This window comes from Solanum dulcamara, chromosome 8 (assembly GCF_947179165.1).
Source record: "Solanum dulcamara chromosome 8, daSolDulc1.2, whole genome shotgun sequence".
Lineage (NCBI taxonomy): Eukaryota > Viridiplantae > Streptophyta > Magnoliopsida > Solanales > Solanaceae > Solanum > Solanum dulcamara.
In genome coordinates, this window is record NC_077244.1 from 4,783,357 (window position 1) to 4,797,926 (window position 14,570).

Consider the following 14,570-nt stretch of genomic DNA (forward strand, 5'->3'; position numbering starts at 1 on the left):
TCAAAGCTCTGATACCATGTGAAATCACTGAATGTGTATAACTCAGATTATGTCTAATGAAGCTATGGAAGAAGATAATTTGGACGAGAAGAAAATATGCTTCATTGATTCTCAACTCACTGTACAACACATGTATTTATACAACTCAAACTCCAACTAACTCTCTAACAAACTTAAACTAACAGACTGAGGGTGACGTTACTGACTCATCTAATTAACTAACTAAATAATTAGACTTGTATTATCAATCACACTTCAAGGTACATCAACACATGTGCTCAACTCCTTCACAATAGTTACGGGCTCACGTGAACCTAGTAACTTCAGTGATTCAATTACTATCAGTAGATTCCAAGAAGAAGATAGAATCCCAGAATTGAAAACCTTCTTTCTCCCCTCAACACACCAACCCCTGTCAGAATCTTGCTCTTCCCTTTCAGGTACTATATCTTTCATAGTCATCATCAGTATATCAATTCAAAGTTTGTATCTTTGATCATTTAAGACGTACTTCAGCATTCAATAAATTGACTCTGTTTAATTTGATCAATCTTTTGAAAAGTAATTTTTGAGTGTTAAAGTATGGACCGGTAATGTAAGTCATCCATGAAAAACCGTAATAAGTGTTTCGATAGGAGTACCTATCAAGAGAAAGGAATAAAATAAAACCTTCGATTAAGAATAAAGGGAAGAATTTATAAATTTCTCTTTCCTGCATTTTAGTTTCTTGCAAAAAATAAACTTCTTTTTCTTAGATTAGACATGGTGATATACTGAAAACTCGAGTTGCTTTTTATTCAGCAGTGATGAATGTCCTGCATTCTGTTGCTCGCGGTTTTGTTGTTTTTCTTTTATGTTCCAGTTTGTTTTAAGACTATGAAAACTCTCAGACGCAGATGTCCATTGTACTGTCAATTTATTAGTGCATCCTTCTTGATCATCGAACACACTAGTTTTTCTGTCTTAACGGCTTCAATCACTAAAAGAGAGGACACTTAAGTAAGTAATTTAACTTGCTTTTGGAGAATAAAGAATGGAAGAAACACATTCAAAGTTTTGTAGAATATTTGAAGTCATTGGCAACACAACAATCTTGTACTTCTCATTTTCGACTTCCATATATAATCAAAACAAGTTGCTTCCTACAGCCGTGATTAAACCCACTTAAGTACTTGTGCAAAATTAAAATCTTAACCCAACTTGCATAGGTAATTAAATAACATACAAGAGTAGACGGTCCGATTCCACCTAGTGCCGACTATTGACAAGTTGTAACCTAATCTTTTTTAGTGTTGAAAGAGCATCTTTCATGCTAATTCTTGCATCAGGTACCACTAAAGTGCAACTCAAAGCTAATTCCATGATAGATAACAAACATTGCATCTTTGCATTAGTTTGTTCATCCATTGTCTGCACCAAATAGTAATCAACCACCTTATGAATTCCACTTGGGAAGGAATCACTAACCCAACACTGTATGCTCAATTCTCCAGTAAATATTTCATCACTTGGTCTTCTTCTTGTGAACGTCTCCATCATCAGGATGCCAAAACTATAAACATCACAACTCGTGGATACTATTCCATCTTGTCCATACTCTATAATCATGGTAAAAATAATTGATCATAAAAGCTTCTAGTTAAAATGCAATATGCCAAAACTGAGAGTATCAATCCATTTCAAGGGGAAATAATTGTTTAACTATAAAAAGTTCTAATATACCTGGAGCAATATATCCAATGGTTGCAATTGTCCTTGTTTGAACGAAAGCCTCCCCTGCACCTAACAATTTTGCAATGCCAAAATCACTGACATGACCAACCATTTCTTGATCTAGCAAGACATTGCTTGGCTTCAAGTCACAATGCACCACAAGTGTTGAATAGCCATTGTGGAGATAGTCTATTGCAGATGCAACATCTATCATTATATCTAATCTCTGCAATAAATTCAAGAACAAGTTGTGAGAGTATAACCATTTATCAAGTGTCCCATTGGGCATGTATTCCAAGACGAGGGCCTTGAAATCAAGGTTGGAGCAGCTTGTTATGACTTTGGTCAGATTTCTGTGACGAAGGTTCCGGAGTATCCCACATTCTGTGTCAAAACTTTTGAATGCACCCTCCAATTGCACATTGAATACCTTTACTGCCAAAAGAGTACCATCATTAAGTATCCCTTTGTAGACCATGCTAAAACCCCCAGTACCGAGCAAGTTGCTTTCGTCGAATCCTTCTGTTGCATGTTCAAGTTCATAATAGGAAATTCTTTCATGCTCTTTTACCAGAGACACGTCTGCTTGACTTGCATTCTTCTTTGTCTTTCTCAATCTTAACACCACATATCCAACGGCCAACGCAAGGAGTGATCCAATCCCTAACAATGTATATAAACCAATAAGCACTCTTTTTCCTCTTGGCTTCTCTGTTGATTTGGTTTGACATGGTTTTACATTAAACCGGGAGTCACCACAGAGTGCATCATTGGACAGGAAAGATTGGCTGGTGACATTTTTAAAAGGACCACCAATGGGAATTTCTCCACTGAGTTTATTGAATGAGAAATTCATGTATTTGAGATACACAAGAGTTTCTAATGACTTTGGAATTTCACCACTAAGTTTGTTATTGCACAAATCCAAGAATTCCAATGACAACATTTTGCCAAATGAATCTGGAATAGGCCCGTCTAATCTATTATGTGCTAGAGAAAGATCAATCAATTCAGCTAGACCACCTAGAGTGTTAGGAATTTTACCAGTAAAATCATTTTTTGACAAATCAATGAGTGTCACTGCCTTTAAATTTCCCAACTCCAGAGGAATATGACCACTTAATAAATTGGATGAAACATTGAATTCTAAGAGGTTTTGAAGGTTCCCCAAGTTTGCAGGTAATCTAGAATTTAGCCTGTTGTAAGCTAGATGAAGTTTCCTCAAACTAGTAACATTCCCTAAGCATGAGGGCATTGAACCAGAAATATGATTTCCTGACAAGTCTAATGCACCAAGATCCTTTAAACTGCATATAATATTTGGTATGGTTCCTTTAATCTCGTTGCTTTGTAGATAAAATTCTTGAAGGTTCAACATGTCTTTGACAGTATTTGGAATATGTCCATTCAACTCATTGTTATACAAACTCATATGTATCACTCCAGTAAGATTACCAATTTCTCGTGGAATGATTCCCTTTAGCTTACAGCCATTTCCTTGAAAATTTTGCAGTGAGTTTGAGAAATTACCAACAGATGCCGATAAAGGCACATCCAATGCATTCTCATTAAACCGGAGTGCTCTTAGTTTCCTACAGTTTGTTAATGATGTAAGGAAGCTCAATGATGAATCACTGATAAAATTATTCAGCTCCAAGTTCAGAACCTCAAGGTACTCTAAGTTACCTAGTGATTCAGGAATAATACCTGTGAAACTGTTGTCTGAGAGATCAACCATTCTGAGCCTTGAAGAATTTGATATTGAATCAGAGATAAAACCAATCAGACCATTTCCTCCACAATAAAGTTCTTCTAGATTGGGCATTCCACCACCTAAATCTGAAGGTAGAGTGCCTGAAAGCTTGTTCATTGAAAAATCTAGGATCTGCAGTGCTGATATATTGAAAATGCTATCAGGGATAGAACCAGTAAACACATTCTGGACTAGCATCAGCAGCTGTAGTTTCTTAAGACTACCTAGCTCCGCTGGTATCTCTCCTGTCAATTTCGGGAAATATATGAGTACAAGTTTAAGGCGAAGAGAGAAAAGGAAGAAAATATCAGATATCTTGTAAGGAAATATCATAGTACCTTCCAAGTGTTGTAATCCAAGATATAATTCTGTAAGAGCTGTTAAGTTGGATAACTCCCTTGGTACAGTTCCAATGAACTCATTGTAAGACAAAGACAATATTTGAAGTTTTCGGCATTTCTCCAGGTTTGGTGGAATAACTCCAGCTAGGGAGTTGCTTGAGAGGTGAAGCCCTTTCAAGTTTGGAAGATGATCACATATAGTTTTTGGAAGCTTTCCAGTCAGATTATTGTCGGTAAGAGCAATTGTTTGCATTGTAGTAATGTTAAATATTGATGCTGGTATAGAGCCAGTAAGCTGATTATCTTGCAGGTTTAGGACAATCAAGTAACGAAGAACACCGATTTCTCGAGGGATCTCTCCTTTGAGAAAATTACTCGACAAGCTCAACACTTCCAGCTTTGTCAGATTGGAAAGGGAGGATGAAATTTTCCCTGAAAATCGGTTGCTCGAGAGGTACACAAAGCATAGATTTGGTAACAAACTTAAAAATGATGGAATGGCTCCGGTGAAGTTATTGCTTTTGACATTAATCAATTTCAACCTTTGCAAATGAGACAACTCTTCCGGAAAACCCCCATGGAAAGTGTTGTTACTAATGTCAAGGGAAGAAAGAAATGAGAGGTTTCCAAGGTGTGGAGGAATGGTGCCATGAAGCTGCATGCTAGAAATGTCTAAAGCAATGACTCGATGGTGGCGGGAGCTGCAAGTGATTCCGATCCAGCTGCAAACTGGGCCGGAAGAAGACCAGTTTCTTGCTAAGATGTTGTTAGGATCCATAAAAATGTGAGATTTCAGTTCAAAAAGAGCGGCTTCATCAGTGTTAATATTAGGAACAGTAGCAAGTGAAGTATGACCATGTAATAGAATGAAAACTGCAAGAGCAAAGAGAAGATTGCAACTTCTTCCCATAATTAGTATGACATGAAGGTTTCTCTTTTTTACTTGTTGAGCCAAAACAAGAATTGATAATGCAAAGCAATGATCTGAGAAGATTTATATGGATATTTTTTATTTTATTTTTTTGTTAGCACAAGTTGTATTGTAAGTTATGACCACCTCTGTCTATTTTTGTTCTGTGGGGTTGGAGAGTGAACAGAATTAGACAAGTTGCCTGTATGGACTTTCCAGAGTGTCTTTAGTAGTCATGGCTTTCACATTGTATAATAATCTCCAATTGTAATTTGCAAATAATGAATCAAGCTGTGAAGAAAATGTTAAAAGTCAACAATTTACGCACTAGGCATTCTATTGCCTTTCTAGATATGCCAAAAAAATCAACTTCATATAACTTGGTCCATTTTTCAGAAGGGTTTTCCACATAAAAATGTAGAGTAATGCTACAATAGACCCTTTTAGTAATGGAAATAAACACTCATGTGCTAAAGAAAGAAAGATTTTTTTTTGTGCTAAAACAGATTGTGTCAAAAGTACAAATTCAAGATTATATACTCCAATAATTGTGGACTAGGAAATTGTCAAAGTACAACAAGTTGTCTCTATTTTTCTTGTGTGGGGCTTGGAGTGGGGGAGTGAACTGAAACAGACACTAATGTCTCTAAGTACGATGGGATTTTCTTGAAAGCTAATGGAAATAAGAACACTAATGTGGTAAAGAAAGAACTATTATGTGCTAAAACAGTATCAATATTTGGTCTAAAAATGTCCTTATTGTTACTTAAAGGGTCAAAAATGCTCTTTTTCAAAATAAATATATTATTTATTTTCTTTTTGAACACACTCTTTTTCTAATAATATTTTTTATTAGCAAATGTTCATCCTATTTCAATTCGGAAAAAAATAAAAGTATTTCTTATTTTATTATAGATTTTTTTTTATCATTATCTAAATAAAAATTAATGATGGATTTACTATGATCTTATATATATATGACATATATTATCCGTTAAAAGGGTACATGAAGTTATTATATTTTAATTGATAAAATGAAAGTAAGAAGAAGAAAATTATTTTCTACAATTTTATTAGTTAAAGTGGTTTTAAAAGAAAGAAAACAAGAATAACGTTTTTTAAAAGTAATATTTTTATTGGAAACAAGATGTGTTTAAAAAGTAAAGAAATAATATATTTCTTTGAAAAGGGGTTTTTTTGACCTATCTGGGAGTATATTTGAACCAAACTATAAATAGAGAGCATTTTTTTCCATTTCACATAGTTTATGGACATTTTTTACCCTTTTTTGTTTATTTTATAATAAATGTGTTCTGGACCAAACCGAACTTACGTATTTATCGAAATCGAAGTACCGAACTCCCACCCCTAGTACTAGCACGTTCCACTCCCTCCTCTCTCTTGAAGCCTTGAACATATATTTCTTTGTAGATGCATTCCCCTTGCTTGATAAATAGAGAGTATAAAAAATATTCTATGAACTTGTAGCACATTGTGACTCCTTTTTGCTACGTCCCACAAAGATAAGGGTAAGGTTTGTGTACTTCCTACCATATCTAGACTTCACTTGCAGAATTACAATGGGTAAGTTGTTGTAGGATATCCCTTAAGAGGTGTTTGTAATCCTAGTGTTAAACAGCATTTCCTCTTTATTATTTAGAATTTATTTGTTAAAAGTGTTTAGATTGATGTAGATAAATGCCCTATGGAAGAAAGACCTGAATGAAAATCTTTTATGGTTCTTTCTCATGTTCTATATGTCACTCCCCGAGAGGGTACCCTAGATGTGGCCGGCACTCGAAAGCCATTTTTGGCCTTCAAGCGAACCACCTGGTCCAGTCACACTTTCATTCATTCACATTCTATCGGCGAAAGGCCAAACAACTATCAAATCACTACTATCCATAATCTAGGGCCAAAGGCCAAACAACTATCAAATCAATAATCAGCCAGAATAAAACTAGTCAAAACGAACAAAACAACATTTCCACACTCTAGTCTATGAAGCCTCTATCAACAATCCAGGAGGTGACAATGACAAGTCCATGGCTACCAACGATCAAAATAAAGGAAACAAAACAAAGCTATAGAGATAATCTCGGTATCCTCCGGAAATTGAGAGGACTCACCAACTAGCTGGAAGTGAGGAGATCTTCAACGGTGCATTGGTTGATGATCTCTAGTACCTGTTTCTGCATCATGAAACGATGCAGACCAAATGGCGTCAGTACATGGAATGTACGAGTATGTAAAATGGCCAAATGAAACAAACATCAAGGAAGAATCAAATCAACTCGAAATCTCAACTCAAGAGAAAGAACAACTCAATCAAGTGTCCAAAGTCTAAACAGGGATATGATTTAGACGGGACCAATCACATACAATTCAACCCAATCCGACTCAGAGTACTATCAAGACCTATATGGGAGTTTCTCTTATCCAACAACCATCACTTATGAGCCAGTGACAGTACAACAAATCGACGTTGTGTCCACGTCCGTTCATACTTTGCCAGGGTATGAATGAATCAACCAATCATGGATCCAATCCAACCAAGTCCTATCATGTTGGGAAAATAATTTTAGGGAAGCATCCGAATTTAACGGTTCAATCCCCTCATACGTTTGGCGACGTAGTTATTGTCTTTGAGTTATTACTTACTCTTACCCAATTCGGTGCTCGATACTCCTCCCAAGACTCAATGTTCATAAAACTCCATCCAATCAACTCAATCAAATCATATCGACAATTCTCATTTGGAACCTTGTCAATTCATCAATTCTATCACAATCAAACCTCTTCCAATCATACTATTCGATCAATCTCAATCGTATCTTTCAAGAGTAGTTAAATATGCATTTGTAACAATATACAAACCTATCCAATCATTCCTCTATTCATTTAACAATTCTTTTGGGACTCATCAAACTCCAAGGTTCTAAATCAACAATCCAAGGTGAGCAACATATTTAAGAAAATTAACATATTTAACATAATCAACATAGTTAAGAAAATCAATAAAGTATGTTTAACAACCCATATCCATCGACTCATACTAACATGAAGATTTTAGAAATTTCTTGACTCAACAACATCAACATAACAAGAATCAAATTAATAGATGAAAAGACTCATTTGGACATAAGCCTATCAAGAAACTCCATTCTTATAAACATTTAACCTCAAAGAAGGTGTAGGGCACATGGGTGGACTCAACCCATGCTTTGAGTAGCCTTACATACCTTGGTGAAGACTTTCAAGAAATCTTGATGTTGGGTCTTCAATGGAAAGCTTGAATTCTTGAAGTTCTTGAAGGCAATCCTTGTTGGAAATGGATTTGAAGGAGAAGAGAGGGGATTTCTAGGGCTTTTTAGAGAGAGGAGTGGACTGAAAATAATGGTCCAAAACATCCCAAGTCTAATGTATATATAATTTGGGAAATGCCCAATTTTCCCTTTCTCCAAAAATCTAGAAAAAGGGCTAAAACATTCCGAGGAGACAATGTAACACCCCAATTTTTTTTCCACTAAGATTCGAACCATTCTTCATGTACGTATAAGATCGAACCCGAAGGCTTCAATTTGTATATATGATCTATGATTGATTCATAAGTATTTAAAATATTATATGTGATTTAGGGTCATAAGGAATCCCAAAAAAAATCAAGCCAAGTCCAAAGAATTCCTTTCGGCTAAGTTTCCGAATGAGTTAGTATAAGGGTCAACTTCAAACGACCATATCTCTTAAACTATAACGAACTGGGTGTCCTATAACCTATCAAATTAAAGGTATTTGAGTCTTCTTTCCAAAGCCACCACGATTGTATTTTTCCGAGTTCGGAGTCAAAAGTTATGCTTGATCGAACAGAGAAGACCTGCAGCAAATTTTGGCCGATTTTCCAGATTTTGTAGGGATATTTTGGTAAAATTACCTAATATCTATATACATAACTGGATGCGTTTTGGATCATAATTTCAGTCTTTTTCCTCTCCAAACAACCCAAATCTTTATCCCCTTCTCTCTCAAATTATCTCCAATAAAATCCTCTCAAACTCAAGGATTCAAGTTTCCCTTTGAAGACCTAACATCAAGGTTTCTTCAAAATCTACACTAAGGTATGTAAGGCTACTAAAAACATGGATTAAATTCACCATGTGCCCTACATCTTATTTGAGATTGAATTTTCATAAGAATTGGGTTTTGTTGATAGATCTATGTCCTAATGAGTTCATACATCTATTAACTTGATTTTGTTATGTTGATATTGATAAGTTGAGAAATTGATAAATGTTTCATGTTTGATATGAGTTGTTATACATATTTTGTTATGTCTAAGAGTTGATTGATATGAGTTGTTATATATATTTTGTTATGTCTAAGAGTTGATTGATGTGAGTTGTTAAACATATTTTGTTATATTAGCAATAGATAATTAACTTGCAGTAACTTGGAATCCGTTGGTACGTTACAGTTTAATTCAATTACCAAATGATGGAACATAGAAAGAATACTAAAATGTTGGTTAGGATGTTTTCATTAGTTTAACACCTTCACAGATCCAAATTGCTAGAAATAAGATGGGGACAATATTTGATTAACCTTTTAGTTAGCATGAATCCAATTTCTGTGAGTTGATGCCTCAATGGAATTCCATTAGCATCATGAAATTAAATTATATTTAAGAAAAAGTTATATTCCTATTAGTATATTCATATAATACTTTCACTTTGATATATTCTAATAATATAGAAAAAGCTAACTTTATCATTTATTTCCTAATTTTACGTGAAGTGTTTGGTTTGGTTTGGGACAACTTGGATAGTTATTAAATAATAATGTTTGGCAAAAGAACACTATGGAAAGACATTCTTTCTAGTCAAAGGTGATGACAGAAAGTAAAGTAAGCAATATTCTTGAGATTGCCTTTAAAATATATATATATATATATATATATATAAGATTGGGGTTGATTGGATAATATGATTAGTCAAGAGGCTTGATTTGAGATAGAATTGATGAATTAACAGAGGTCCAAACGAGACTGGTCGATATGATTAGATTGAATTGATTGGATAGAGTTTTATGAGCATTGAGTTTTGGGAGAAGTATCGAGCACCGAATTGGATAAGAGTAAGTAATAACTCGAATCCAATAACTACGTCGCCAAACGTAGGAAGGAATTGGACCGTTAAAGTCGGATGTTTTCTAAATTACTGTCCTGATATAATAGGACTTGATTGGTTATGAATTTATGATTTGTTGATTCGTTCGTACCCTGGCAAGGTATGAACGGACGTGGCAACAACGTCGGCTTGTTGTACTATCACTGGCTCATAAGTGATGGTTGTAGGATAAGAGAAACTCCCATATAGGTCTTGATAGTACTCTGAGTCGGATTGGGATGGATTGGGCTGGATTGTATGTTATTGGTCCTGTCTAAATTATATTTTGTTTAGACTCAAAACATCTTGATTGAGTTGTACCTTCTTTTGAGTTGAGATTCTGAGTTGATTTGATCCCACCTTGATGTATGTTTCATTCGGCCATTTTACATACTCGTACATTCCACGTACTGACGCCATTTGGCTTGCATCATTTCGTGATGCAGAGACAGGTACTAGAGATCATCAATAGGCGCATCGTTGAAGATCTATTCACTTCCAGCTAGTTGGTGATTCCTCCCTGTTTTCGGAGGATACAACAGTTATCTTTTTAGTTTTGAGTTAGTTTTCCTTTATTTTGATTTGTGGTGGCCATGAATTTGTCATTGGCACCTCTTATATTGTTGATAGAGGCTTCATAGACTAGAGTGTGGATGATGTTGAATTATTTCGTTGTGACTAGTTTTATTTTTTCTAGTTGTTGAATGGAGATGTGGTTGGCCTTTGGCTTTATTATGAATAGTATTCTTATGATTTGAGTCTTCCGCTAATAGAGTGTAACTGAATGAAAGTGTGATTAGACCAAGTGGTTCGCTTGAAGGCCAGAAATGGTTTTCGAGTGCCGGCCACGTCTAGGGTACCCTCCCGGGGCGTGACAAACTTGGTATCAGAGCACAGAGTTCAAGAGTCCTAGGGAGTCTATGAAGCCGTGTCAAGTAGAGTCCTGCTTATCAGTATGTTGTGCACCACACTTATAATCAGGAGGCTATAAGACATTAGGAATTATTTCACTTCTTTCATACTCTGAACTCGTGCGATAGAGTTAAACTCTATAAGACTTTCTTTCTAATTCGTGCGTTTATGCGTTGCAGATAATGCCTCCTAAATGTACTGCCAGCTAGAGGAATGCTGATAACACAGAGATTCCACAGTCAGAAATGCGCCCACCGAGGACTAGAGGCCGACCTGCAAGGTATGCTGAGGCACCTCAAGTGCCTACTACTCTGCCTGCACCAACTTTGGAGGCAGATTTTTGAGGAGCGATTGCTATGCTCACTCAATTAGTGGCTGCCCGCAATGGTAACCAGAGTTCGCCAACTCCTAGTTCTAGTTCTCAAGATCCATCTGCTGCTACGAGGATTAGAGATTTTCTGAGAATGAATCTGCCGGTATTCACGGGTTCCAAGGTTGATGAAGACCCCTAGAATTTTATTGATGAGATGTGGAAGATATTGAAAGCGATGCATGCTACGGAGATCGAAGGGGTTGAGTTGGTGTCTTATCATCTCAAGGATATAACAAACATCTGGTATAACCAGTGGGAACAAAGTAGAGGTGAGGATGTTGAGTCTGCTATTTGGGATGAGTTTGAGGGAGCCTTTCTTGATCACTTCTTTCCCAGAGAATTAAGGGAAGCGAAAGTAGAAGAGTTTGTGAATTTGAAACAAGAGGGTATGACAGTTAAGGAGTATAGTCTAAGGTTCATCCAGCTGTCAAGATATGCTCCAGAGATGATCCCAGATATGAGGTCAAAGATGAGAAAATTTGTCTTCGGATTGGGAAGACATGTGAAGAAGGAGTGCAAAGCAGCATTTTTGATCTCTGACATGGATATTTCCAGATTAATGGTGTATGCTCAGCAAGTAGAGGATGAGAAGAGGAAAGACAAGGAGGAGCATTTGAACAAGAAGGCAAAATCAGCTATACATGAGAGTGAATAGAGGCAGAGCAAAGGCAACAGGTCCTTCTTTCAGAAGAGGTCTTTCAAATACGCCCCATCTGTGGCAAGTGCACCTGTGCCACATAACAGGTATGATCGACAGGGACAGAGTCACCAGAATTTTAGATCCCAGGGATCTCAATCCCAGGCTAGTGTGGGTCAAGGTTCGAAGGGAAAGCCACCATGCGGCAAGTGCGGTAAACTCCATTTGGGAGAATGCAGAGAGGGAAAGGATGGTTGTTATAAATATGGCCAAGTGGGCCATTTTCAGAGAGAGTGTCCGACATGGGGCAACAGAGGCCAGTATTCTACCACTGCACCAGCGGTTAGAGGTAATCAAAGGGGCACTACGTCAGGTACGAGCGGAGGTATAAATCATTTGTATGCCATGGGTAGTCGCCAAGATCAGGAGAACTCCCCAAATGTTATAACAGGTATGATTCGAGTCTTTACTCTTGACTGTTATGTTTTGATGGATCCGGGTGCCACACTATCTTTTGTGTCTCCTTATGTGGCTAGTAAATTTGGTAAAATTCCTGAGTGTCTTCTAGAACCCTTCAGTGTAACTACTCCTGTTGGTGATTCTGTCTTAGCTGAGAGAGTCTATAGAGATTGTACCATGTCAATCTATCACAGGGATATCCTGGCTGACTTAGTTGAGTTGGACATGGTTGATTTTAATGTGATTCTTGGCATGGACTAGCTTTATGTCTGTTATGCCTCTATTAATTGTAGGACTCAGATTGTTAAGTTCAAATTTCCGAATGAGGCTGTCATAGAGTGGAAGGGTAATACTATCATGCCTAAGGGTAAATTTATTTCCTACCTTAGGGCTAGAAAGTTAATCTCAAAAGGGTGTATTTATCATATCGTGCGAGTGAAAGATGATAGTGTTGAGTCTCCATCCCTTGAGTCAGTTCTGATTGTCAATGAGTTTCCTGAAGTCTTTCCTGAAGATCTGCCCGGAGTCCCTCCTGATAGGGAGATCGACTTTGGAATTGATGTCCTTCGTGATACGCAACCTATCTCTATCCCTCCATATAGAATGGCTCCTGCTGAGTTAAAAGAGTTGAAAGAACAGTTGAAGGATTTGTTAGATAAAGGATTCATTAGGCCGAGTATCTCACCTTGGGGTGCTCCTGTCCTATTTGTGCGAAAGAAAGATGGGTCTCTTAGAATGTGTATTGATTACAGGCAACTAAACAAGGTCACCATAAAGAACAAATACCCTCTTCCCAGAATAGATGATTTATTTGACCAACTTCAGGGTGCCACTTGTTTCTCAAAGATAGACCTAAGGTCAGGTTACCACCAGTTGAAAGTGAGGGAGTGTGATGTCCCAAAGACAGCTTTTCGTACCCTTTACGGCCATTTTGAGTTTTTGGTTATGTCATTTGGGTTGACTAACGCCCCTGCAGCCTTTATGGATCTTATGAATCGAGTATTTAAGCCGTATCTTGATATGTTTATGATTGTCTTCATTGATGATATTTTGGTTTACTCCAAGAATGAGGAGGAGCACGCCTATCATCTTAGAATCGTCTTGCAAGTTCTAAAAGACCAGGTATTGTATGCAAAGTTCTCCAAATGTGAATTTTGGCTTGCATCAGTGGCTTTCCTAGGCCATATTATATCTGGAGACGGTATTCAGGTTGATACTCAAAAAATTGAGGCAGTGAAAAATTGGCCCAGACCCACATCCCCAACAGATATAAGAAGCTTCTTGGGTTTGGCTGGCTATTATCGAAGGTTTGTAAAGGGATTCTCATCCATATCATCACCATTGACCAAGCTGACCCAAAAGAAGGCTAAGTTCCAATGGTCTGATGCTTGCGAGGAGAGTTTCCAGAAACTGAAGACCAAGCTGACCACTACTCCTGTTTTGACCTTGCTCGATGGAACAGAAGATTTTGTAATCTACTGTGATGCGTCTAGAGTTGGTTTGGGATGTGTGTTGATGTAGAGGGTAAAGGTGATAGCTTATTCTTCAAGACAACTTAAGATTTTTGAGAGAAATTACCCAACTCATGACCTTGAGCTGGCAGTTGTGGTATTTGCTCTTAAAATATGGTGCCACTACTTATATAGAGTTCATGTTGATGTGTTTACCGATCATAAGAGTTTGCAATACGTCTTTAGCCAGAAAGAACTCAACCTGAGGTAGAGAAGATGGCTAGAGTTGCTCTAAGATTATGACATGAGCATTCTCTACCACCCAGGTAAAGCTAACGTTATTGCAGATGCTCTTAGTAGGTTGTCTATGGGTAGAATTGCCCATATAGAGGAGGGAAAGAAAGAATTGGCTAAAGAGGTGCATAGATTAGCTAGATTGGGAGTTCAGCTTGAGGAAAATAATGAAGGTGGACTTAATGTTCAGAATGGGTCTGCATCCTCCCTTGTGGCAGAGGTGAAAGAGAAGCAATACCAAGATCCCGTCCTCCTTCAGTTGAAAGAGGTTGTTCACAAACAAAAGGTGATGGTTTTCACCAAAGGGGGAGATGGTGTGTTGAGGTACCAAAATAGATTGTGTGTCCCTAATGTTGATGATGTTCGAGAAAGGATTATGGCCGAAGCGCATAGTTCCAGATACTCTATTCATCCTGGTTCTACAAAGATGTATCATGACTTGAGGGAAGTCTATTGGTGGAGTGGAATGAAGAGAGATATCGCTGAATTTGTTTCCAAGTGCCCAAATTGCCAACAGGTTAAAGTTGAACATCAAAGGCCATATGGGTTAGCTCAAAATATAGAG

At 37.2% G+C, this 14,570-nt stretch overlaps 1 protein-coding gene across 1 annotated transcript; it reads right to left on the bottom strand.

The window, feature by feature from the left end:
* Positions 1-1,093: 1,093 nt before the first annotated feature.
* LOC129899663 (receptor kinase-like protein Xa21) lies at positions 1,094-4,750 on the bottom strand. The gene is made up of 3 exons (XM_055974677.1): positions 3,805-4,750; positions 1,723-3,711; positions 1,094-1,598 (listed from the first exon to the last, which is right to left on the bottom strand). Exons 1-3 carry the CDS (start codon positions 4,715-4,717, stop codon positions 1,249-1,251), a joined length of 3,252 nt encoding a protein of 1,083 aa, XP_055830652.1. The 5' UTR covers positions 4,718-4,750; the 3' UTR covers positions 1,094-1,248.
* Positions 4,751-14,570: the final 9,820 nt, after the last annotated feature.

Coding starts and splice junctions, on each gene's coding strand:
- LOC129899663 (XM_055974677.1), bottom strand. CDS start 4,717: ATGGGAAGAAGTTGCAATCTTCTCTTTGCTCTTGCAGTTTTCATTCTA. Junction 3,712..3,804: donor TGGATTACAACACTTGGAAG/GTACTATGATAT, acceptor CGAAATTGACAG/GAGAGATACCAGCGGAGCTA. Junction 1,599..1,722: donor CATTGGATATATTGCTCCAG/GTATATTAGAAC, acceptor CCATGATTATAG/AGTATGGACAAGATGGAATA.